Source organism: Onthophagus taurus, chromosome 7, assembly GCF_036711975.1.
Source record: "Onthophagus taurus isolate NC chromosome 7, IU_Otau_3.0, whole genome shotgun sequence".
Lineage (NCBI taxonomy): Eukaryota > Metazoa > Arthropoda > Insecta > Coleoptera > Scarabaeidae > Onthophagus > Onthophagus taurus.
In genome coordinates, this window is record NC_091972.1 from 9,564,451 (window position 1) to 9,592,435 (window position 27,985).

Consider the following 27,985-nt stretch of genomic DNA (forward strand, 5'->3'; position numbering starts at 1 on the left):
GATTTTGTGTTGCAGGCCAACGCAGTGTGCTCTGGTGTCGCTGTGGCCAGTTTTTTTCTCTGTGCTGAAAAATTCTTGGAAAATCTGTTTGAGTCGCGTCCGTCAAATGTGAAAATCGTTTTAATTCGCGACAAGTAATAATTCGAAGAGCTTGCTTCGACGGGTTCGTGCTGAAAATCCCACTAGATCATCAGTTTTTTTTTCTCACTCTGCTGCTGCCGTTCCTGGGGCTGTGCGAGCACTCTGTGAATGTGTTAGTGTATGTGTGTGTATACGTATTCGGTGTCGGTGCCTGTGTGAGTGTGTTTCCAATGCAGTGTTGTGTGCGAGAAGTTCGACTTGTGTATGTGTAGTACGGTTCATAACACGCCTTTCCACGTTTGGATTATTACTTATTATTTTCAATCTACCGCTTAATTAATTAACAACCATTTCCGGTGAAAAAAATAACGAGTATAATCTATTATTCATTTAAAATAAATTTTTGAATACCCGGAAAGTGATCAACAAAAAAGAAGAAGATTCGATTTTCTTGATTTTGAAACCATCAAAAAGGGTGAGTATCGTTTAGTTAAAAAATCGTCGGATTTGTGTTTCCTTTTTAAAAATCGAGTTAACATGATTTTTTTTCTTCCCAATAAATTGTTTACTTTGTTTGAAAAATTGGGCGGCCATGGGGGACCGTTGGTTGTGGTTCGAGTGAGATGACAATACGTCACCTATCGGATGTCCTTGTCGTACTAATGGCCGTTGCCGGCTCCGCATGACGGCGGCATCTAGGCATCTTGGTAAATCTGTCTTCTGCCGGTCTCTTCTCTCGCTATTTCTTTCGCTCCTCGTTTACAACCAAACCGATGCGATGTTTCCGTCTCTGTCTTTGCGGTTCGATTCCCCTTGTGCCTTGTGGAAGGTAGCCATTTTGTGTGACTAGAGAGCTGACGTTCCTTCTTCGTGTGTACAGCGACATCAAAAGAGAGAGAAAGAATAAATATCTTTTTTTATGTTATTGCTAGATTTCGTAAACAATAAATAATATATTAAGTTATTTAATACCTTTTCAGTTTAATTTTTTAGTGTTTTTGAATAAACAAATGTCGTTTTTTTTTGTTTTGATTCAATATTGCTGATTATGTATTTATGAATTACGTTTAAGATTACGTACGATTTCTTTTTCATTTTGATGTAATCAGGTATTAATCTGATTGAACTGAAGTAACAACCTCAAAATTTATTGAGATGTCAATTTTAACAAGGTAAAGAGGTGAGGTTGGTATGAATGATTGATGTCGACAATATGTCAATCTTGGTAACAAAGAATTGGAAAAAAGCAAAGTTGATAGAAAAAGTAATTTTTTCAATAAACGGGCTAAAATAAAACCGGATAAATTTGTTTTCTTCCTTTAATAATTGAATAATTGATTATTATTGAAAAGGTAATATTTTCAGTTAATAAATAATCGTTGTTATTAAACTTTTATTGTTAATTTAAATCTATTAATAGGCAATTATACAACGTGTACATAAAGTATGCAATCAATTCGATAAAAATTCGGAGGTATTCTACCAGAAAAAAGCCTTGGACATCTATATTATATTTTTTTTACCTTTTTTTAATACTCAGAATTTTACGTAGAATCCATAAATGCAACAAAAATAGGTGTTCCTGTTTAAAAATGTCAACTTAGGCATGGTATCTCAATTTTTTTTTCCTTTGAATTATCTCTTTGTTAAAAGGTATACACAAAATGTAAACTTGTCCCCAACTCCTTTTTTACACGATTTTGAAATAACACGATTCACCAATATACTTTTTCACACGAATTTTTGACAAACAATAATATCTGGATCGAAACTTAGTTCCAAAACATCTTATAGTCAAAATCCGATCATAGTGAAAACGGAAAAGCACGTGGTGGTTTGGATAGAAGATTTACTGAAAAAAGGACCCTATTGATAAAACAACTATAAAAGAGAAAGTACTTAGAATATACAGTCACCTTTAGGAATTCAAACCTTCAACAAGTCTTCAGGTAACAAAGAAGCTGGAATTTAATGTAAGTGAGGAAAAAATTTTGCCAGCATTCGTCAAAAGTTCCGTAGTACAAAAATCAACTGTCAAGTCATCAGCCAGGTCATATTTTTGTCATATGGTTTTCTCTAACAGACCAAAAACTCGTATTTCCAACGAGAATACGGGTTTAATAGGTATTAAAGATGTCTTACCCTGGATATAACTTATCAATTGATGAAGCACTGCTCTTGTGGCATGGAAGGTTAATATTTAGGCAGTACATTCCAAATAAAGCTATCAAATATATTATAAAACTGTATGGTTATGTTTAAATGTTATTATTTATTCTGGAAAAGGAACAGTTCAGCAAAGATTACGAAGACATGCATCAAGTGTTGTTCATGAAATTATACAACCGTACCTAAAAAAGGACACACTATTTACGTGGATTATTATTATTCAAGTGTAGAACTTACAGAAGATATGCAACGAAATAGAACATTTAGTGGTACTATTCGGAACAACAGAAAAGGCACCAAGGTTCAAGAGTATTGCAGTTCCGAACAGTTCTGAACCTTTCTGCGCATACATTTAATATGCGATATGTATGCCTAGAAACGTTTTGAACTGTTCGGAACTACAGAACTCTTGAGACAAAACAGGTCTAATGTAATTGCTTGTTTTAATCTAAATATATATGCTTTTCACATCACAAAATAACTTTAAATCAAAACTAAAAATGATGGGATGAATGAATGAAAAATATTTTAAATTAACCTAAAAAACGTTCAGTAAAAATTAGCTTTCCCTATCAGCGAAAGTTACCAACTTATGAGAAATTTCTAAGAAATAATAAATTTAGAAATTTTTGAATCATAAACTAATTGCAATGGAAACGATATTATTTAACTCCGAAAATTAGTAGCCGAAATGAGCCTTCTAATTGAAGTAAGTTTGTTGTACTGTTTAAAACCGCAAACGATAGAAATTTCTTAATTTTTAATTTTTTAATCCGCAACTATAATAATTTTTAATTTCTAATAGTAAAATATGAAAAAATAAATGTTGAAGGATGTAACACAACACTGGTTTGAGCATGTTGTGAGCACAAAAACTTGCTGCAGTGATTTAAATTGCAAAATGACTATTACACTAAAATCAATAACTTTCGTACTAAATCCGTCAAGCGGAAGTGGCACCCTGAACACATCATGTCTTGTATATGAGGTGAATTAACCAAATGTGCTTAATTAGTCAAGTCATATGTTTCTTTAAGGCATTTTTTTGCGTTTTCGAAACGTGATGTATCAGGTGCATGTTGAAATTAAACGTTTCTTATTTACTTATAAAGATACTGTGATGTCGAAAAAATCCGTTGAAACATCCAAAAAATTCATTCGCGAAAATATGAACATTTTTGCAACATTTTCAACTTGGCAATTCCGACTGTTCATTGTCAGTTTGTATATTAACCTTTATATCGAAATTGTTTCGCTATTCCCACACGTAAATCACTTCTGACGAGAGTATTGATGTACCGCTTTCATAAATGTGCCGTTTCCAGGTGGATGAAAATGTTGATTAAGCTTTTCATTGCTCTAATTATTTTATCACTCCCTCCATAAACGTATTTACATATTAGTAATATGCCCTACATTGATTGATCTATTTTTTTCTTTTGGGGTGTATGATACAAGTGCCAAGTCAAGGCATAACAGAATTTTGAATTTGTAGGAGTCTATTTATAATCTTGCGTATATTGGCAATAAGCGTAATGTTTCTTCTTTCCTGCATTGAAAAATGCTCAAAATATAAAATACAATGTATGGTCATCGTTTAAACTACAAAATTTTAACCCGTATTTCTCCAGCTTCAATTTTATGGACGAACGAAATTTACTGCGACTGCAATATTTCAAGAGTATTTTTGTGTTAAAAATTGCTTTTGTTGCCAATTCGTAAGCATGTTAACAAAAACATGAACTTCGCTCTTATTTTCACACACCGATCAGAAGTAACTTCTTATTGTTTCGTCAAAGGTCGTAATTATTCACATTTAATGATTTCTAAGGAGTAGAGTCACATAATTTAGAAATAAACGATGTGTTTGTCATCTTGTTATTGTGATTAATGTCTTATTGATGCTTCTATCCATTCTTAACTTACGCTAATAGTAGTTATACTAGTCCAAAGCACTACGGATGATATCCTAAATTCAATTTTGAATTTATAAGTTTGGAAATAGGTAGTCACGACGGTGGTAACGAGGTAACCAGATGTAGTGTATAGTCTTGAATATGATAAAGTGGTTAGGAGGATCTGGGAGAAACGTGACAACTGATATTTTTGCAAGCCTTGACCTAGTCGGAAAATTGGAAAAAGAAATCTAACATTGCTTGGGACAATGCGAAAAATTAAATTGGAACTACTTCGAGAATTCAATCAACTATGCACAACAAGGTTGATATATCTGAAAATGGAAAATAGAAGCCATAGATAATTGTTGACTATAATAGAACTAAATCGACGGGTTCATATTATAATAAAATGCAATGAAGAAAACCAATGGTGTTTTTTTTATAATATGGTAGTGGAGTTTCTGGATACATCTAAATAAAAACTGGAAAACTAAATAAGGTTACAAAAGTCAAGAATTTCTCAAGCAGATAAAAGAATTGATTAGTACTTGAAATCGTGAAGAAGCTTCTATGTCATAGTACTCTCTCAAGAAATCCAAATCTTGAAGTGAAGTAGATGTTGGACATGCCCCAGGAATTTTGACAGAAAGTACAAACACATGTAGAAAATTTAAAACACCATTTCCTTTTGTAATGGAAACCAATACTCAAGGAGATAAAAATAAGAAATCCATGAAAATGTTGTTGCAAGTTCCAATCATATTTTTTTGTGTCATAGTTGGTGGTGTACCTAAACGTTGTGATGGATCGAAACGGTGCAAATAATTTCAAGTTTATCAATAATGTATTTTTTAGTGATTCTTTACTTGATAATAAATACTTTTTCTCTTTTATTACCTTCCTTATCGCCTCATTTCTTTTTTTTACGATTATTCATTTTTTATTGTTTTTTAATTCTTTAATTTCATGTTTCAGACAAAAAAAATCCCATTGCGTCAATACGATAACATTTCACATTTAATTAACATCTCAATAACATTTACTCGCTAAATCTCGAAATAACACGTAAATTAACAAACAATTAATTCCAATAAACATTTCAAATTATACATTTGTTATTAAATATGTCTCATGAGTGACATGGAAAATTTTATAATCTATTTGGTGAGTTTGGTATATATCTTAATACATGCTGCTAAGTTGTGTCTAAAAATAATTTTTTTATTCATATTATTTTTTTAGATAAAAATAAAATAATGAGATGACAAATCATTTCCTAGCACGCAAAAAATGTTTAAAAATAGAGAAAGAAAAAAAATAAACAAAACGGAGATCAGTATTTTTATAACGCGTCGGTTGCAACGTAAAACTGTCAGCTTAGGTGTCGAAAACAAATGCCGGTAGGATGACGTAGTCACGCCGCTGTGCGCGATCGATAATACAAACCGTGTGCCGCCACTGTGGATCTCTATAAAGTCAGTCCTGTCCGGGGACATATACCGCGTTAAGTTGGCTACAAGCGTTCATGAAGTCAAGTCGTCTACGTTGCAACCGCACCAGCCGACTCTGATTAATATTCCGTTCGGTCGGAGCATGCAGCGATTACTATTAATTTATACGCTTTGCGGTCGGTTGCGTTATCGCCCAACCTATTTCCTTCTCACTCTTACATCCATTTTTTATTTAGTAATATCTTTTTACACATAACATATAAGCTGTTTCAAAATAAATATAAAACGTTCATATAATCGAATTGAAAATTATAATTAAAATCGATAAATGATTTTTATTTTATTGATAAACTAATTTCTTTTGATGTAAATAATTCCATAAATCAATATTATTCATTATCCGTTTAGTTGTCGAGTAAATAATAATGTTGTTTATGTTAATTATATATACCATTACTTTATATGCTAAATACTATATACATATAGCTATCCACACCGTTACATTCTGTATTTATTACTTCTACTTTTAGTTCAATAAAAATATACAACTAAGCAGACTCTAGCACTGAGTAACAACTAAAACAAGAAGTTACACTAGCATTTGAACTAACACTAGAGCTAGAACTAGAAACATTCGGGTTTAGCCGTACGTCTCTTAAAACGGCGATGTTAATGTGTTGAAAGATGTAAGAGATTATGTGAAGAACATTTCTCTCAAGGATGGCGTAGACAATGTAATATGATATTAAGAGTGATGCTGAGAAACTGACAATGATTATGGTGAGATATCACTAAAGATCTTGAGGGATTAGGGACAATGCTGATAGATAATGGAGATGGTTTTGAGAAAAGCCAAGGAATTTTTTAGATGACAGGGATAACATTGAAGGATGCTGTAAACAATGGCGAGGAAGTCAAAAGATGTTGGAAGAAAGATATTGAGGAAGGCCAGAAGAGTGTAGAGAAATTGAAAAGAACTCACGATGAAAATGACGATGATGGGTATATCAAGAACGTCGCTGAAAGATGTAAGTAATGATTTGGAGAGATATCAGGGATAATGTTTAGCAACATCAAGGTTGATTTTGATAGATGATAAGAAAGATATTTAGAGAGGCCAGAGCAATATTGAGAGCAGTCAGCAATGATATTCGGCGGCATTGAGAGACGATGTTGAGAGATATCAGGGGCAATGTTGAATGAGAAAAAAGATATTGCGGGAAACTATGACAATATTGAAAAATATTAAGGATAAAGTAAAGGGATGTCGTAGACGATCTTAAACAAAGGAAGCAACAACGCTGCATAATATATGTTGTTGGGAAGCATCAATAATGGTGTTGAGAAATATTGATGATGTTCAGTGATATCAAGTATCATATACATATACAATGATGAGGAAGACATTAATATATGTATGATGAGGAAGAAATTGAAGAAAGAAGAAAGCATCGTACTTGTGTATTACTGTACAGGAGTAAACATAGTCTCCAATGATGGTGAGAGATGTCAGAAATTATTTTTTCATAGTGATTTTCAACAACGATATTGATAGCTATGACAATGTTTGGTATTCAACCCAACCCAACCAGATGCAGTGCGTCTTCAGAGATGAGCGCTAACATTTATATTGAAATATATTGATGTATTAACTAAAGGGGCCCCAAAATTAACGCAAGATTTGAATGAAATAAAAAACACACTTTTTAGTCGTTAAATTGCTATTTTTTTATTGAATCATAAAGTACATAGGATAGGGTTATTTATGGAATAACACATCATGGCCTCCACGTCTTTGCTGGTACTTACGCACTCTTTTGCCGAAATTTTCCATGGCCATTTCGCATAAATGTGGTTAAATTTCATTGATGCAGCGTTTAATTTCCTTCTGATTGTGAGTTTGTTGACATAAACCTTTAACTTCAAATAATCCCATAAAACGAAATCTAATGGTGTTAAATCACACAATCTATGGGGCCAATTTTGATCACCGAAACAAGAGAGTACACGACCAGGAAATGTCTCTTGCAGTAATTGAATTGTTTCACGAGTTGGATGGCATGTGGCACCGTCTTGTTGAAATATATTGGCCACATCAATGTCGGCAGAAAGAACTGTGTGATCATATCGCGATATCGCGGACTAGGTCCAATGATGCTTTCAGTTCAAAATCCTCACCAAACAGTGACACGTTGTGGATGCATTTGTTTTTCGACAATCACATATGGGTTCTCTGAACCCCAAATGCAGCAATGAATTTGCTGATTGCAATGAATTTTGTAAGCATGCAGACACAGATTTTTAGCGAGTATACGTTGTAGAAAGCTTTTTGAAATTTGCAATTCTTGTCCACGACGCCGAATTGATGTTCCTAGATTTTCACGCTCCATTTTTATACCAACCTCAGCTGTCAAATTGTGTTTTGCTTTAGGGTTGCCAACACTTTACTGCACAAATGGCGGCAAATTCAAATCTTGCGTTAACTTTAGGACACCTTTAGATAATATTAATAAGTTAATTTCGACGAGGTCCGTTATATCGAGGTTTTACTATATTTCGGTTATTTTAATCATTAATTAATTCTAACCTCAAACATTTTTAGTTTAACTTATAAACAACTTTTTTATTAAATCCTACGTTAAAATTCCTTTGATTTGACACCAAACACGATTGGGTTATTTTTAACTCATTTGTTTTGTAACCAAAATGGCCACTTGTCATTTATTTTGATTGTTTATAAACATAGTTTTTAAAAAATTAATCATAAATAGGTCGTGTTGGGTATCATTTCAAACAAGTTAAATGCGATCTTTGTAAATTTTAAGGTTATTTTTATTAATTTTAAGATTATTATAACTTATTTTGGGTTAAAATTCATTTTAATCTTAAAAAAATGTAGATTGAATTGTAAACATCGTTTTTTATTAAATTGCACTTTGAAACCCGTTCAATTTAAAATGAAGGGTTATCGTGAATTTGTGTAAAATCCAAAATGGCAGCTTGTCAATTGCTTCGATTATAAACAATTAAGGTTTACGAGATTTAATCGTAAATGTATCGTGTTTGGTGTCATTTCGAGAAAATTAGAGATAATCTTTGCAAATATAAAGATAATTTCTGCAAGTTTTAAGTTTTTTTACGTTTTTTTTTAATTAAAACTTATTGTAATCCCAAAAAAAGTTTACGTAAATTGTAAAAATCGTTTTAATTGAATTAAAGATGGTTTTATGAATTTATTGTTACTTTAGGATAGTTTCACTTGCTATTTATTTAGTTTTGTTGACATTGTTTCGATATCGTAATCTTGATTTGGTTTAAAGGTAATTGATAATGAACGGCATTACACTTGATCAATGACGCGATAATCGGCCGTTTGTGTAACGGATTAATTGGAAATGAGCGAGTCGGATGATGATCGAGAGCACGTTTCGATAATCTGACGGGAAATGTGTCTAAAGCCGTTCTATTCGGAGACAAATTTCAACGCATTAATACAAAATTTATTGATTGGTTTATCAATTAATGCATTTTAAACATTTGAGATCGATTGAAATGATTATTTTGCTGATAGGTACTCTATTTACTGTGTAATAATTAATATTACTTTTTCATTTTAACAACTGCCCACAAAAAAAGTAAACACTCAAACATTAAATAATCTAAAGTAAATAAAATGTATGTTTTAAAGATAAACGTTTACTTATGTTAAAAAAACGGTTCTACATATCATTACATTTTAAAGGAGATGTATTTATTCGCATTTTATACCTTATAATAATTACAACAAAAAAATAATACAAAAAAAATTTTTTGAAATTGAAATTTTTCCATGCACTCATAAGAGAGAAGTAAGGTCACCAAAACGACTTCTTCGTGTCTCGTTTCATTCTCCAGGTAGACGACGGCACCACACGGTTTGGTTTTTCTTGTCGGTCGTTTTACCCGTCTTCTTCTTCATCTTCTTCATCTCTTTTCATTTCTTTTTTTTGCTTCCTTCCCCGTCGTATGGATTCTTTTCAAGAGACCGGTTTCTATGTCCATCTTTTGAAGGACGAGAGATTCTTTTATGTCGTGCTCTTCTTGTTTCGAAAAACCCTACCACCTTGGGGTGTCTTTCCATTTACACAGTTATCTAATTGTTTAACTTACAAAAAAAATACCAGAAACTATAAAAACTTTCAAGAATAATTATCCGTTATATAAGCTCACTCGTGTGTATAATTATTAAATTTCTTTCTGTTTAGAAATAAAACTCGTATTTTATCCGTAAAACAAATAACGTTTATAAAGAACATATGGTGACACATTTTTTTAATAAACCTTAATTGCTCTCGACCATAAGGCTTGGTATACTTTTCCCATTTACTCTTCTAATTATTGTACCACCGTTAAAGTTAATCGAACCTCCACATTTTGTTATCATAATTATCGTCTCATTCAGAATCAACAAGGTAAGACAAGACAAGACAATGAAGAAGACACTGCTAATACAGCAACGTATCTATGTAACAATGGTGAATGCAGACACGCGCAAAAGTGAATGTTGTTGGTAATGATGTCGAACAAATAGGCATTGTTTTTAACGAAGGCGACAAGAAACCGTGGGAATAAATAATTTTTTAAAGATTATATTAATTTATTAAAGAAAAAATTAATTATCTTTGACAAATCATCATCCAAATTAAAAAAAAAGCTTTAAAATGGCTCCAAATACGACGTAATTATTTAAAGATAACCCAGTCGTGTTTGGGTTCATTTTTAAGCATATCCAATGATTTATTGAATCTTTTAGAGCTAATTAAGATAAAATTAATTGTTTTGTTTGTCTATCTCATTTCTCATCAATATTTATTGGAATTGATTAGTTATCGATTCGGTTTACATATGTCGAACGACCGTTACATAAAGCGCGCGAGGAATTATCAATCGGAGAGAAGTTATTTCGATTTTTCTTTCTCCTTTCATTTCCTTTCAACCAACAACTGACCATATGGCGTATTTAACTGTGTTTAAACTGCATCTGACTGTTCGAGACGGACTTGAAATAGAAACACGACGGGATCAAATAATTGTTTTTCTTGGTACTTTAAAGCTGTTTAAAACCCGCTTTTGAAAGCAAACAATTCCTTTTAACCTAGAAATACTTCTCTGAAATTTTTTAAAATAATAAAAACAGTTTTTAATTTAGTTTTAGTAGGTTTCGTTAAAATGATACATTTTTTTTGTTAATTCATGTTGTTTATTAATTACTTGAAATGTTGTTTAAAATTGATTTAATTTGATACCAAACACGATTGGATTATCTTTAGTGGATCTCGAGAAACGTAAATTCATTTGTAATCTAAGACGACTGTCTGTCAGTTGTTTTTAAGTGTTTTTAGCAGCATTTAGGATTTCCCGGACTTCTCATTACTCACTCCAGTTATCCAATCAGAGTGGTTATCAAACCACATCACTTTTGACAACCTCAGTAAAGTTGCAACAAGAAATTGCATTCTGAATTATGTTTGTTTTTTTGGAGTCTATCCCACCAGATTTCATTTATAATAAATGCTACCTGCATTCTGTTAAATGTCACCCTCTTATGTTTATCTCTGACAAAAATAGTGATTAGCATAACTGACAGTGAAGAAATTGTGCTCTTCGAGGATTAATCAGGCTATCCATAGTGACGTTCTATAAAAGTGGTGCCAGTACACCTCCTTAAGGACATCCTTGCAACAGTCTCTTGAGGACCTTTAAGTTAACATTGTACTTTACCGAAGCCACATTACCCATGAACGACGTCAATATTTATGAAAACTCCTAAGGCAAAGTCTTTAGAGGAAGGCGTTGATTTCTGGATAACCTGATTACAGTGTGAAGTGTTGTCATTTGGACTATGCGCGTAGGCTTCCTTATTGGAATTTAGTGATCTATGCAAAAGACAGATATCCCTGCAAGAAACCTTTTGGGAATGTAACAAACTGTCAGACAAGACATTTCTTCAATGAGATATTGTTATCTATGAGGTATCAATTTTAGTAAGTTCCGTGTTGGAGGGTGGACTATCGGGCCAAAAGGCTTTGAGCTACAAAAAGCTGCTAATACAATAGCCTACCATATTTTGTCCATTACAGATTTCTTTAGCTAACATTCAGTCTTCTGTAGCCGTTGTTTGATTCGTGTCTTCCTGAATAACTGTACAGACTTCCAAACCGTCACCCTTCTTTAATAAGCCGATTCGTCGTTTCAAGTCAGAAGCAAGAACCTTTTTCTGACAATACTAATACTTTTTTAAACTGCTAGACTCGAAATCTAATTGACAATATCAATTATCACCTTCGTTTTAAGGTTGCTGATATCAGTGTGCCTTTTTGAAAAACGGTATTAAGGACTCGATCTAAATTGTTGAACATTTCTGTTGGGACCAAGTTAGCCTTTTAAATCTAACTTATCCAACTCAATGCTTCTGACGTTGCACTTGATGTTTTCTCGAACTTTTTGAAAAGTGTATGGAAAGTGATCGATCTGTGAGATCTTGAGAAATATCAGAACCTCGGTTAAACAAATTAAGATTACTGCTAAAAGTAAAGTCTAAAAGTGTTATTAAGTGTATTATTATATTAAGTGTTACTCAACACATTCCTAAGAGTCTAAGTTCCAATTTTGATCTAACGTTATCCTTACTACAATAACTGAGAATAGAGCCGGTTAAACCACTCCGTTCATAAACTCAGGATTTAAAAATCCTCGGATCATTTCTATAGCGTTTATCATTATGTCAATATGACGACAGTTCTTGGGTATTACAACCTTATGATACAAGTTACATTGAGAAGCCAATCTCAAGTCACATTCGGAAGTGAAATGTGGATTTTATGGCCGATTATCCGTTTGGCATCTTTCAAAAAGTTTATTTTTATATCAATAATTATGATTTTTAAACAGGCATTTAAAAATATATTATTTACACTTCATACACTTTTAGAGTACTAAAACAGTAAGGTGTTTAGATACTTTTTCACCGTTTATCAGATTTACGGTGTGTTTTAACTTAAAGCGGGGTGGACTTCAATTTAATTTTAAATCCTAATTGTCGTTGAGCTCTTGTCGGGTGAATGTTTTGAAATCATAGTAGCGTGTTTAGTTGCGAGAATGGATTACGTTACGAAGAGAGGTTCAGTTTTGCGAAAATTGTGTCTGCAAATTTCTGGTATAGAAATAACACTGTATTATCTAGGTCTTCTGTTCTCGGATTTCGCAGTAGCGGGGGTGAGTGAGCGATAAACGTGAAGGCGGGGATGGCGGTTAGCGATGTGGGAATACTGACGATAACAAAGTGGATATCCAGAAATCTCTGTGGGGTTTTAGGTGGTGGTGACGACAGTAGTCTTTCTTCCTGAGTGGTTGAATTTCCTGTGGACAAATAATTATAGGTATTACCAAGGGAGTTAATGTCCCTTCGTTAAATAGCTTCTTGGTACACAATTAACATCCTCTGTTAACCGGCATTTCTTTTTCATCAATGATATCGCAGCTGTCGACTTTGTGATTATCAATACCCTTGAATTATTTTCAAGATTCTTTAATCTGTATCCATATTATTCAACATTCACAGCACGCAATACTATGAAGCATTTAGATCATGATTTTGGGCTACTAAAATACGAATCAGGCTTTACTTGTCAGAGTTGTCTATAACTCGTAATGCAGATTTGATGAGGTGAGACGATTAACCTCTCTGACTACGTTATAGACCTCAGTAGCGTCATTTTTAAAATCTCTCCAGAATATATCATGTAGCTTAACGTTGGTAGGATTAATCCTTAATTTTGATATAGCTTTATTATTAGCTCGACTTAATTCGATCAATTTCTAACCTTGTATTTCATCATTAACGTATCTCAACCTTAAGATGTGAGATATTAATTTATTTGATTCAAATTGTGTTATTATACGTAACTATGCACTTATTTGACACCAAACTCGGTTAGGTTATCTTCAATGACTTCCAAAGTATATTCATTTGTTTATAACGCAAGATGGCCGCCAGTCAATTGTTTCGATTATTTATTAACAAACAACGTTGAAGAGATATTATTGGAAATGCCTTTTTATTTGACACCAAACACGTCTAAATTGTCGTTAATGGCTTCCAAAGTGTAGTCATTTGTTTATAATGCAAGATGGCCGCCAGTCAATTGTTTCGATTGTACTAACAAACAACGTTGACGAGAATTTATTGGAAATAGGGCATGTTGGGTGTGGTTTCAAGCAAGTTAAAGATGATTTTTACGAATTTTAGGGTTATATGATGGAAAAGGGGTATCTTTAATCTTATTTTAAATTAAAATTAATTCAAACTTCAAAAAATTAATTCACAATTTTGTTTTTGTTTCAGATTATCGTATTTTAGTTAATGTCCATCCTCAGAATACACCATAACGTAAGTAAAAACTTAAAAAAAATCACAATTTATTTCTTGTTTTAGGTTACATTCCTTTTTCATTTTTTTTACTCAACATACTACTACCTATAAAGCTATTAACTTTGTCGGTAATTTACGTAATAAAACTCCTCCCGTTAAATATTCATTAGTACTACTACGCGTTCGTTCGTACGCGATGCCTGTTAAGTTGATGAGGTCGAAGCAGGCGGTGCGGCGCAACGACGTCCAACAAAGACGGAGAAATCGTATGGCTGCATGGGTTGGAGTGAAATAGATGTAAAAGAGCGTCGAGTTATTGACCCGAATCAACTTGAATCGCCCGGCCGCGCACTTCTATATAATTAAAAAGAACACGATGAAACCGCCTCGGACGCAGCGTTACACCCGTGAATTTGTCGTTGAATATTTAGATATTAAAGATGATAACTGACTGGGAAAAGATAAAAAAAGCTATAATAATTAATTAGTGATGATTATTATGTGAAAATAAATTGATTATAACTATGTTTAAACTGACAAATTTGGCTCTAAATAAATCATCATTTTTTTTCATCACATAATTAATGAAAATGTAATTAATTAAACGTTCTAAACGACACTCTTTTTATTATTTTATTCTTAACGTGGTTATAAATCGTACAACGAGTTGAATTTAGATCGAGAATTGCGGTTTTTAGTTCAAGGAACTCGTTAACAACGTCGTCGTCGGTCGGTGTTTAATGATCGCCAATTTATTATTCATATTATGTATTTAAATTATGGTATCGTTTCTTGGAATACCGATTATTATGGTATAATTATATTAAGAGCCCACTTTACCAGGTCGGTCAGTTTCTGAGGGGCGCAGACGACGGACGTTCGGAAGCAACGAGGCGGAGTTTATTTTCTACTAGGCCCGACCCTTTATAGATAAAAAAAAACATCGTGTTTATTTTATTACGATTCTTTTTCTCGTCGATGTTGTTAATGAAGAAATTAAACGACTTCTTCTAAATATTATTGTTTATTAACAATTTTTCTTAATTACGAATTACAATCAATCTTTTTATTGACTTTCCATTTTATTTATTATTTTGATTTTTTATTAATAATCGTAGTCGTAGCCCACCTTTTTACTACGTTTGTTTTTTTAAGTATTTTGGTTCACAACAATTTACATTACGCAAATATCAGTTTTTTAATGCTTTTTTTCGATATGAATAGAATATTAATTTTTTAATAGAGAAATTAGAGAAAGAAGTTGAGAACATCTAAGATTATGGGTTTATAATTCAATTGAATGTAAGGCAAAAATCAATTTCAAATGCAATAAATAATTTTGCGAGGCATAAAACATTTATATCATTTTGAAACGAAAATAACATTTATAACTTCATTTTATATTAAAATAGATATATTTGCAATACAGGGAATGTGAAAAGTTCGGTACAACATTTATAAATTATATCTTTGTTGTATTATTATGCGTTCGTTTGATATACAGGTGTCTCAGAGTAACCGTGTAAGTAATTTTATTTGAAAACACAGGTAGTTACAAAAATTAAAGAAAAAATAGCTGAATAAATGTGGTTCCTGTATGAATATTATTACCTTTCATTCGAACTTTTTTAATATTTCTGTTTAAAAAAATGGACTGCATGGTCTGCATCACCTTGTATAAGTAAATGAAATAATATGTAATACCTAATTAATAATAATATTAAATAATGATTCAAGTATACAAAATATGGCTAATAGTGTAATAAATAAAACAGCCCTGACTAGAAAAATCTTTAGGAAATTTTAATTTGCCATCGTTGAATAGATGTAAGCTCTTGAAATTCGCTGGACACTTCACCTCGACGATGGCATTTTCGTTTTTTATTGTTTCATTTGGACTTGCAACTAAGAATCCATACATCCTACGGATGAATAGAGCTCAAAAGTTTGCTGGCAAGTTATATTTACTTTCAAATTTTTTTAATGCAGGCCATTCATAGTCTTGGCCATGTTTAGTGTTATTATTTCTAGCAAATTTCGAGTACAAGATTGATTTAACTTTATTTAAGCAAGACGTGTCATTTCTCATCCTAGATACATCACCAAATCTCGATGCAGTTAGGCACAGATACCTTTCTTGGATCCATATCTGATTGGTACTTTAGCTTCTGGTAAGAATTTGTATTTTATTTCTGTTAATGCATCCATCTTGCAAGTTTCCAATAAATTCTTCTTTCTTTTATATTCTTCGTGTGAAATGTCACTCATAAATTATAACCGAATTGCTATCATTACCCTGATCGGCTTTCGCTACCTACCTGAATTACCCTGTATACACGAGTATTTTTTTTTATGTATACAATTATTTTATAGCAGTACCACTCCGGATGATGCATTGTAATTGACGTTCGAGCGTTTAGCGTTTACAGTCTTTATTCAGTCTTTATTTACTTCTTCTGAAGCTGTAACTAAATTAATTCTTCTTTACCTGCGTTCTTCATAGACTGCTATGCCATGTCACTTACGGTTTCTCGATATTTTTGGAATGGTTTTGTTAACATAAATGGTATATCCACACATAACAATAATTCTTCAGCCTGTGTACATCCGGTACCGACAGATAACAGAAACAACAGCAGAGTTTATCTCAATAGACTCTTTGCTTTCTTCAGTGTAAAGCTTCCTTTTTATCCCGCACATAAAACATAAAAGAAATGAGTTGCTAAGCCCTTCTTTTGACTCATTAATAAATTTAATGTGAGTTTTGTTGCAGTTGAATGGATTATTCTCCACCATCATCAGTATTTGGTTCTGCATCATTTGTTTATTTGTTTATTCTTTTTAAATAAGTCCTTTTTATGTGTGCTACAGTTTATACAATAAAATTAATAAAATTTAACTTACCTTTCGGAATGAATACATTTTTCAATTGAATCTTGGACTATAAAATATGAAATTTTAGATTTTATAAAAATTTATATCGTAAATTATTATCGTCTATTACTCCTTTTTCGAGAACATCTTCAAATGCTAAGGGGTAGTTTTTTAGATGAACATACTTACCCATTGTTTATAAAAACTTTACACAAACTAAATTAAACTAACACTATAGTACACAATAAAATAACAACTATTGACTATAAATTCAAAAATTTTGTTAAATTACACAATCATCAGTAGAAAATCACGGAAAATAAAGTTCAAAACGTACTTTTGGAAATGATTATTTTCTCTACCACATTAAGAAGTTATAGATAAAACAAGGAGCTTGGATGAAGAGAGTCGATGTCAGCGCCGCTCAGTCGGCAGGAGGCGGGACTAACGCGGTGGTAATACTTCGTGGGAATCTTGACGGAAAATATTCATTTTTACGCTACCTTTTTGCAATTTTAGCAAATTACAAACTATTCCTTTATAACTAAAAATTTTGAAAAAATTATTTGAAAAATGTTACTATTTTCAAGTATACTATCATGCAAGCTAAAAAAGAACGACCAAATTCTATAATATTGAGGAAAAAAACCCCTTTTTTTGGAAAACTTTAAAAATTTTCACCATGCGCTATGTAGAATTGTTAGAAGAAGCTATGTACAAAATTTCATCCAAATATTTTCATAAATAATGTATGTTTTTTGTAATTTGCCGAGCTGTATGGTAAAGTAGCCTCTTAAAGAGAGAAAAGGAAGGAGTACTGTAATAACCCTACACCTGGCATTATTGGGAAAATGTATAATTCATGCGCGATTTCCGCTGATTTGCTTAATAATCCCCTGGTTAATACATTTAATTAAGTTTGATCACTTTCTTAATCGTTTTAAAATCGTTAATTGATTAATAATTTATTATGTGAAAATACCCTTTCGATTTTATCCACATAAATTTCTTCTTGAAATTTATATTTAGTATGTATGACAGCGAAGATGAGTTGCAATAGATGCGCGCACGATTTCTGATGTGAGTAAATCATGCATTATTCAAAACTTACGATGGAAAATTCCACTCGTAAAGAAAGCTTTAGGACTATCGGTTTGTAAAATAATCAAATTTAAATGGTTTTTGATTTATTTTTTTTGTTAAAATTATAATATAAATAAAAAAATTTTAAATATACTTTCATGTTTTTCAAGATTAAAATTTTTGCGGTTAATTTTTTAGCATCCGTTATTTATATATCTCGATTGCGGTTGGGCTCGTTTAAAGAATTTTTAACGGTTTTCAAGGAAATAAAAGAATTTTTAAATTATTTTAGGTTTATTAAATGATTCGTTTTTTCACCGTACTTCTTTTCTCATCCTTTGTCAATATTTATTCGGTTAAACCACCATAATAATACAGTAAATATTGTAGTACTTGATATAACGGACTAATACGGGGAATTTTCAATTTGCACTTTAATTTGAATGGATAATTTTAATGCACACAATTTCACTACAACATGTTGGTCTGCATTGCTTTATATTTATACCAAGGACTGTAGAATTTAACAGCACTGTTACATCTCGCGAACAGGTGCACAGCTCGTAGGCCCGTTCGTGACGTCCCGCATGGGTAGGCAACTACTATTTCACGCTTTCAATTAACAAATGCTAGAACTAACACTAGACCTAGTTAGCGTCAGTTCTACTTTTAGTTCAATAAACATATACAACAATTTAGCACTGAATAATAACTAATTCGAGAAATAACACTAGCTTTAGAACTGACACTAGAACTAGAAACATTCGGGTTTAATCGTAGGGCTAAACCCGAATATTTCTAGTTCTAAGTCTAGAGTTAGTTTTACTTTAGTTCAATAACAATATACGACAATCTAATGCTTAATAACAATTAAAACTAGAACTAACACTAGACATAGAACTAGAATCATTCGGGTTTAACCGTCTTGAGAGACGTGCGGTTAAACACAGAAGTTCTTGGTCTAGCGTTAATTCTAGTTCTCGTTCAATAAAAATCTAATGCTGTATAACAATTAAAACTAGAACTACCTTCCTTGATTTATACAACGTGTAGACAACTCGGAGAATACTCCGAGTTAATCTATGAACATGGAATAGAACAACTTGAAGAATAACCCGAGTTGGATTCTATCTAAGAGCGCTAACATTTAAATAGATAATAGATTCTACTGTGTTACATTATTATAGTAAAGGAAATGCGTCTCTGTGGTCGTGTAGGATATTCGACGTATCCGATTAGAACATTCCCTCGGGTGCACCAGACCAAATGCTTCGAATAACTCGGACATTAGTCGATAATGCCGGTTCATTTACCTAAATAGGTTCAATTTAAACTCAAAATAATCGTTAATTATCGTCTATTTAAATGTAAATCTTAATTGTTTGAAGCACGATCTGGGTAAATATTTATAACTTTTGAATTGTTTATATAGTTAAAGTTAGAATAAGAGAAAATGAAAACAAAATGCATTCAAGAATTGTTTCTCTTCGTCATCTATTTCCTTTCAATATAAAGCTACGCTTTCCATTTAAGGAAGCGCACCCATCGTTGTTGTCTTGTTTGTTTTTTGCCACTATAGCGTTCCTCTTTTGCAAACAATGGTCTACTCTAGTCCCCTACGAGAAATTCCCACGACTTATCTTACTAAAGTACTTATAAAACACAAAGAAAACACGAACAATACGCGGCTTTTGCCGTTCGAAAAGATGTCATAACAAATTATCTGCTATAAATGAAGACATTAATTTTAAGATCTCTTTTAAGTTTGAAATGTAGATGATTTTCATTATTTTTCTTTTTTTATTTTATTATTTTAGGTGTAAGATGCAGTGTGTGAGGCAGTGGGTCGCCGCAGGGCACGGTCTCGGCGGCGGGGCCCTTTGCATCGGCGCATGGCGGCCCCAATGAGATCCACGAGCTCGCAGCAGGAAGCTGGCCACCGAGCTAGGGTGGCGGACCTCCGGCAGCAGGGCCCCCTACATTCATCGCCGTGTATAACGTCGTCGTCGAATTCGACCTCTTCGTCGACCTCAACCTCAACATTACAACAACACCATCACCAGGTCATTCAACAACAACCACCGACATCGCAATCGTCTTCTTCCTTAAATCATCATCATCACCACCACAACCACCACCACCATCATCATCATCACCATCAGGGGCTGTCCGTGGCCGCCTCAACGACGACCAACAATTTTGAGTATGACGATAATGAGTGGGACATCGGAATTGGAGATTTAATTATCGATTTGGACGCGGATATTGAAAAAACGAACGAAGGAAATAATAATAATAGTATTAATAGTAATAGTAGCGGAGGTGGTTTGACACCTTCTTCTGTTACTGGTGTCGGGGGAAATTTGGTGCCGGGGACCACCACTCTTTGTGGTGACCAACAGCACCATCAGGTTAACGCTTTGCAAGCTACCACTGTGATGGCTACCAGCGCTAATCCAAATACCTCGACGAAAAACGCTGCTAAAATGGCCATTGAACATTCGGCCACTGTTGATAAGGTAATAAATTTTTAAAAAACTATTTTCACTAACTCACTATTTCGACTACATATTAAAGTTAACGGTAACCATGGCAACCATACTTAAAATTTATTAGTTTATATTTTTAATAACTTGTTGATGAAATAGGATAGAAATAGTATTTGAGAATGATATTTAAAGTTCGAAAAAATCCAAATTTTTCCGTACTATTAGGGATGTAACTGTTTCTGTTATACAGGGATTATTTTGGCGAGTGAATATTTAATAGTGCCACAATGGGATTAGTTTACAGCGCAACTACTGGTTTTGATCGTTTACAATTTTGCATGATATTAGTTTATTATAGTGTGCTATAACCGGTAATGTACCAATACTTTACTAAAGTGTTTGTGTAAAGAAGATGAAGATAAAAATAAATTGGTGCAAAACAAACTTCTTATAAAACTACTATTACTACTAATGTCTATATAATCGATGTTATCTAGCAGTTGACTTTAGATTCTGGTAGATGCGTTATCTTCTACGTTTTCGTTATTACACTCTTAGAGTGAACTCGGTCCAAGCATTGGTTTGGTTGCTCTATATACTAAATTATCGTCAGTCATGTGTTCATACACTAAAACATTCAAGTCAATATTTAGCCACTGTGGTATATTTTCTTCTTTCGCTCCCTGAACATGTTTTTACGACTGGAACATATCTGAATATTCAAAATTATGTTCTTCAATTGATTCATGGCATAAAATTTCCTAAACTGTTAAGGAGGATTGTTGTCCTTTGAGATATCATTAATTTTTTCTGGACAACCTTTTCATTGGTTTTATGGGTTGGGTTGATTCCTGGTGATCAGGGCGTTAACATTTGGCGGGATATGAGGGAGACCTTTGTCGTCCGTGTATACTGTGTCTTTGACTTTCCTACTACTGCTGATTTCAGTTTATTTTCTCCAATAGTTTTTTAGTAACGTAAGACTCTAATCTAATTTCATTGCCAGGAGCAGTTTTTTTTATTAGCAGATGTTAATGTACGCCAATAGAGGCCGGTTTCGTCAGAATTATATATTTGGGCAGGTACTAAATACCTTTCTTTAAACATGTTTGATATCGTATCATAGAAAATTATAGCTCCAACTTTGCTAGCACTAAACTGTTCTCCTTGAATTCTTTAAAGTGTTATAAATGTAAGTTCTTTGATGATATATAACATATAACTTTTCCAACAAGTATTGGACTTTAGCTAACACATACGGACCGGGCATCGGCCCTCTTAGTGCACTTTGTGGAGAAAATCACTTCACCATTGCTCATGCATCACCTGGATTCAGCTCATACATAGAAACAAAGATTTCTAATTTGAGCTGCTGATTAACTAAATCGCGTACGGTTTGTTGTCGAACAATTTATATATTTTTTTCAATGTTAAAACCACTTGTTTTCGCTGAGGAGCCATGGTTGGTACTAAAGAAAGGATTACTATGTACAGTAACTTCGCAACACGAATATGAAAAGGCAGGATGGTCATCCGTCATCTCGGATTTGTTCTAGTTTAGAAGGCGTTCAGGGAACGTTGCGACAGATGTTTTTGACAAGTAGCCAAAATAATACTTTTACAGAACAATGCCGCCCACACTTTTCTAATTTCAAAAGTAAATTTAGTTCATGTTGATATTTTAGAAAATGAATATTACATATTTTACTACTATTTTTATTATAAAGATCTGTTTTCAAAACTTCCCATTTTCCTGGTTCAGTTTGTACAGAAAATGTAAGAGAGTAATGGAAAAGAAAATGATTTGAGAAGCTGTGTTATCTGTTAAGTGGTCTAAATCAAGATTACAGGAATGATCATGATCATGATGAAATCATAAATATTCTTTATATATTCTTATTCTGTTTAGTTTTTTGATTTATTTAAATTACTCCAATCAATTTGTATATGAGGAAAATAAAAGTATAGTTTGCAATTTACTCCTTAACTAATACCTAAGTAACAGTAAACAGTAAGGTTGCCTCGGTAATAATTAGCGATTATTCATATGAAACACATATTTTTTCCGTTGTTTTCAATTCTGGATACTGTTGCAAATTAATTTTCCACATCATATGTTATAAGAAGTAATAATTTTCTGTTATAGTAACCACGATTTAGGGTGTTGTTGCCATGGTTACCGTTACAACTTGTCATAGAATCAACTCAATCTAGGTACACTTATGGCGTCGTTTGTACATCTGATATTTTTTGACAAACACAGAATTTGGCATGGCAATTTTCATGAATTTGTCTAAATAATAACTTTGATAATCATCATTAGATGGTGTCCGAATAGGTTATCGAAATTTTACCTGTAAGCAAGTTTTTACTTCTGCCGGAACAAAATTTGTAAATTACATTAAAAATATCAGATGTGTACCAAGCCTTATGCAATTCCTTCCGAAATGAATGTTAATAAGAAAATATATATTTTCTTTTGTAAGGGTTTAAAAATGAAAATAAAACGTACAAAACCCGGAACGAAATCATCAGAAGCAAAGCACGAAATCGTCAAGAGTAACGAACAGAACGGTACGACGGACACAACGGATATAATTACGGGTGGCGGCGGCGGTGGTAAAGGAACTTCCGGTACGTCGGGTAACACGACAACAAGCGGGAAACATCCGCCGCCAAATTCGATAAACGCGAGCGGCGGGATTTCATCGCTGTCGAACTCGTCCTCGTCGAATTCGCAAAACTCGAATTCCTCGTCGTCGTCGTCGAGTGCGAATTCAACGAGCGGGAGTGGTTCGGGTAATAAACGAAGTTCAGGCGGCCATCGAAGGGACAAAGCGCGGGACAAACACTCGGAAAAACAACAAGCTGCCGCCGCTCAGCAACAACAAACCAGTGCCCAACAAAATAGCAATTCTAATAGTAGCGGTGGTAATAGTAATAATAATAGTGGAGGTAACGCGCAAAGTAACAGTAATAATAATAATAGTAAAGTGAGCGGAAATAATAATAGTAATAACGGTAATAGTGCTAATAACGGTGGTAGTGGAGGTAATAATGTTCAAGTGGTAGACGGGGGTTTAGTGAGGGTTAGTGCGGGACAAGTTGGTGGTCAAAGACCGGTTTTTCCAGCTAGTACAGGACCTGGTCCACCAAGTAACCAACAGCAACAAATTGGCGGTAGTGTCATCGGTGGGCCTCCACCCAGTCCTGCCGCCGCCACAGCTCAAGGATCCGCCAGTAAACCAGAACAAGCCAAAGTTGGAATCGGTGGAGGGAGTGCACGACAGCCAACACCACCTACAGGAGATGATAGAAGTTCATCACCACCACCCAGTAAGAAGATAAAAACTGAAATTAAGGTAAATTCTAAATCTAATTACTTTTTTAATCTAAATATTCAATCTCCATCGTGACTATAATGTAGATAGGAGGGTGGTGTTAAATTCCTTTACTATAAATCACCGTGCCAAAAAACCGTCATTGCCTCTCTCAAAGAAGGGGAGGAGACCCGGAAAATTGCGCTGAATTCTTTGTCGCTACGTTTCAATTTAGGATAGCTACGAGTCGTTCCGCTGTCGCATTCGTTGCTTTCCAATCCCACCCTCTTTCCAAGGGGGTAATCTTCCGTTACCATCGATCCCGTTTTAACGCCCTCTAACGTTATCTTTGTAAAAAATCTTCGTTCACTTTTTAAAAATGCAATTACAGTTTTTTGAGTAAAAAAAACAACGTTAATTGGAAAAAAAGCATTTATCAACAATCTCTTTTTTGTCACGGTCGAAATTTTCAATAGCATGCAAATTTTCAGGCAATCAGTTTTGATTACCCGTCCTCTGTTGCTTTTTGCGTTTCGTTGAAGTGTTGAGTTCAAAACAGGCAAAAAAATGTAAATGTAAAAAAAATAAACGACAATAAAAACCCTGACCGACAAGTTAAAGCACGCACGACCGGAAATCGCCACCCGAAACAATTGAAACGAGCGCGCGCTTTACGAATATAAATAAACGACACAGCGACCCCCCCAGAGTGTTTTCGTGTTCGTTCGCCTCGTTGAAAATCTCCCGGCTCCTACTCGATTGCGGCCAACAAAAAAAGTTGTCGTTTTTTAATTCCATTTGTTACCGCTTTTTTTTCTTTGTTTTGGTTCGTTTTAGGTTTCATTTCCAATTCCGTTTTATAAATTACTAAAAGTGAAAAAGAAATCGAAGAAGTTTTATCTTTTTATACCTCATTATCCTTGACCCGTACATATAACATAACAAATAAAAACATCCCTTATGTCTATATAAAACTGTAAAAAAAAGAAGTGTTATTTTATTATTTTATTCTCCCTCAAAAAAAAAAGAGCCATAAACCCTATATCCCATTACTAACATTGGGTGTTTGATGTGATCGGGTGTTGGCACCACCCGATCACGTGTTATAAAGAACAATAACACAGCTGTAACATGTGACTCGTATCTTGCCTCCCGAAGGCAGATGGTTGCGCACCCCATTGTAAACGACCTCGCTCAAAGGGCAACGAGAAGGGGAAAATTCTCCTCTTTTCCATTTTATACACTCATCTCATCACCCCTCAACCTACCATGGGGGTCCCCATGTTCGATTGGGATCATTAGCGATCAACTATCCATCTATGGCAAAGAGGGTAAACGTCACTCGTCAACTGCTTTTCCTTCTCTAACTTGAACAGAGGAAAGGAAGAGGGGTAAAAACCTCTTGTGTTCTGCATTGATATTGTCGATAAAAAAATAATGGGGCAACGACAGCTGTTAATTAAAGAGAGGATTAAAGCAAGTTGAGGGTTAATTGATGGTCTTATAATTTTGATGTCATCATTTTGAAATTGACTGTGAAATTTGGCCAACATTAATTATTAATTAGTAAGTAATAGGGGTTTTAATTTTATTGTATTAGCATTTTATATGTTCTTTGTTTAATAAATCACCTGTTCATACAGTTTTATGCTTTTAATTGTTTAAATCTTTGTGTATATGCTTCACCTAAACAATAACGAAACTTAATATTAGCCAGTATTAACTTATTTACACATTTACAAGGGAAGCGTCAGAAGTCTTACCACTATACGTCTTTTTATACGTGCTCATAAAGCCCTTGGGGCGAGTTAGCAGTTTATATTTTCCACATTATGATAGCTGTTTTCATCAAGAATTTAAGAAAGATTTGCAGAATACATTCGAAACATATTTTTAGCTTTATGAAATGAGCTTGTTGTTGCCGCATTTCGTAAACATGTGAAATAATGTAAACAGAACCAGTTCTATCTTCCCAGAATTAACAGAAAATCATCACTTATTTAATTTGTTTATTCATCCTTCAATTAAATTAAGTGCTTGTTCGTGTCTAAAATGATCAATTCATTTACGTTACCAACTACAAGAGAATTTGTTAATTTGATACGTTTCCATAAGTTAGAATATTCTCAATGTCGCATCAATGCCTCATTGTCGATGTGGACGTACCCTTACTTTTGCACCCTTTGTAGTTCATGTTTTCGTTTATATAAGAATGGGAGAATTAATATGAAAGTAACTTTCTGCACTTAGTTTTATTATAAAATTTACTGCTACATCGTGCTACCAATAACTCCCTTTATGGTTCCTGTAATCTTCAAGATATCTATTCTTAGCACTTCTTGCGCGATATACATAAGAAGACTTTATCCAACCCCACATGATGAAATTGAATACATTGATTTCTAAGAAGAAGCTATACAAACACCAAATATAAGCCACATCGGTCGTTCTTGGTATTCAGAATTTTTTATAGGAACTCAAACATATTAATTTGCAAAATATGCAAGAACATTGAACATTGTTGCGTAATGACACATGTATGTATATTTTGTTAGATAATTAGATGACAGGCGTGAAAATTAGGATCTCGTAAGCATTTGCCAACTGACCACCAGTAAAAATTACCTTTGTTGCAAATCTTATGGTAGATATACATGGTAGCAGTTAATAAACTATTAATAATATCCTAGATATCGATTAAACAAAGTGACAAATTCACTAATAATACAGTACATATTGTCAATGCGGTTAACAAACAATAATTTGACGTGAATATGGTTTGGTTTAGTGACGAAGCTCACTTTCATTTGAATAGATACGTCAACAAGCGGAATTACCGTATTAGGGGGACTGAAAATTTCCATTTCGCGATCGAGTTCTCTCTCCATCCCAAACGGGTAACTATGGTGTTCAATCTCAAGTAGCAGAATAATCGATCCGATATTCACTGAAGTAAAATTTTGAATGAAAATTTTAGAATAATCTCATCCTTATTATCCAAAGTAACACAAATTTCGAAATATGTAGTTTATGGTCTTGCTTCCTGCGACTCTATTGGACCAATACAATTGATGACCTGAAAGAGCACTTTGGAGAGGCTATTCTGGTTTTGAGATACCCAGAAGCTACTGGAATGGGAATTGCTAGGTTCCTTGACTTTTTGACACTTCTGTAGTAGCCATAATTACTAATAACCACTTTTTGAACACAGTTATTTTTGAAAATTAGATTTTTTATTTCATATTGTTCAAAAATTGTCACCATATTTTATTCATTGGCTGTAAGATGGACCATTTAAGCAAAATGATAATTTTCTTGTATTAGTAAGATAACTTAAGAGCATCACCACCCGTGGGAGTTCGATTTTTCTTTTGGCCATTATAAATTTATTGAGGTTGAAGAGTGTTGTTTCAAAACTAACCAAGTCTAAATTGATTTATTCAATGGGGTTGAGTTTATCATGTTATACCTAATGTAAGCTGCTACTAGAATATTCAAACATCTCTTACATAATTTATCTGAATCGATATCGCACACCCATTGTAGTATTTCTTTTATAACTAGTTTCAGTTAGCGAATAACGATGTTTTGCACGTTAGCGTATGGTGCTTTAAAAAATATGCAAAGTGAACTCGTGCTGCATATATTATGAGCACACCAGTATGCGTTTTTAATAAAAGGAAGGCAAACACGTAATAAAAGTTTCAATGGTTATGTAACAAAATCAACATTTGCTACCTTTGTGTTACTTTGGTAACTGAGGCAACTTTGGCTATATAAGCTTACATTTTCCGTTCTGGAATCTCGTCAAAATATACAAAACACTGTTACATACACTTGGACGTAAAATGAAACTTTTAATGAAGTGTCTTCTGAACTGCTACTTTTTGGCACTTTCTTGGCTTATTCGAAATATAAGAAGAAGACGTTGGACAAAACCCACGAATTTTAAGGCTATTGAAATAGTCAAAAATTTTAGTTGTTAGTAGTATTTTAGTTGAAATTCATCACATTTTCTCTCAAAGGTTTATCATTTAAATTTGCTTACTTTGCACCTGAATGTGCACATACCATAAAAACCCAATTAGATAAATATCAACAATGTGATGTCAGCGATACAGAAACTATTACTGACTCATCAATCTGATTCATCAAAATATCTTTTTGCTGATGAATAAAGAGCTCATAAACTCAAGCTAATTTTGCATTA

The 27,985-nt window shown here is 33.4% G+C and overlaps 1 protein-coding gene across 3 annotated transcripts in view; it reads left to right on the forward strand.

Annotated features, from left to right (window-relative positions):
* The window catches only part of LOC111424578 (scribbler), a 37,855-nt gene continuing 9,870 nt past the window's right edge, over positions 1–27,985 (forward strand). For 2 of the 3 annotated variants that reach the window (XM_023058169.2, XM_023058171.2), the window contains exons 1-4: positions 1–556; positions 13,983–14,027; positions 19,784–20,485; positions 22,942–23,817. In XM_023058169.2, coding sequence (XP_022913937.2) covers positions 19,859–20,485; positions 22,942–23,817 — 1,503 coding nt within the window. In that variant the 5' untranslated portion in view covers positions 1–556; positions 13,983–14,027; positions 19,784–19,858. Of the gene's footprint in view, positions 557–13,982; positions 14,028–19,783; positions 20,486–22,601; positions 22,670–22,941; positions 23,818–27,985 lie in introns of those variants that run through there. The other variant, XM_071198038.1, reaches the window with a different exon arrangement.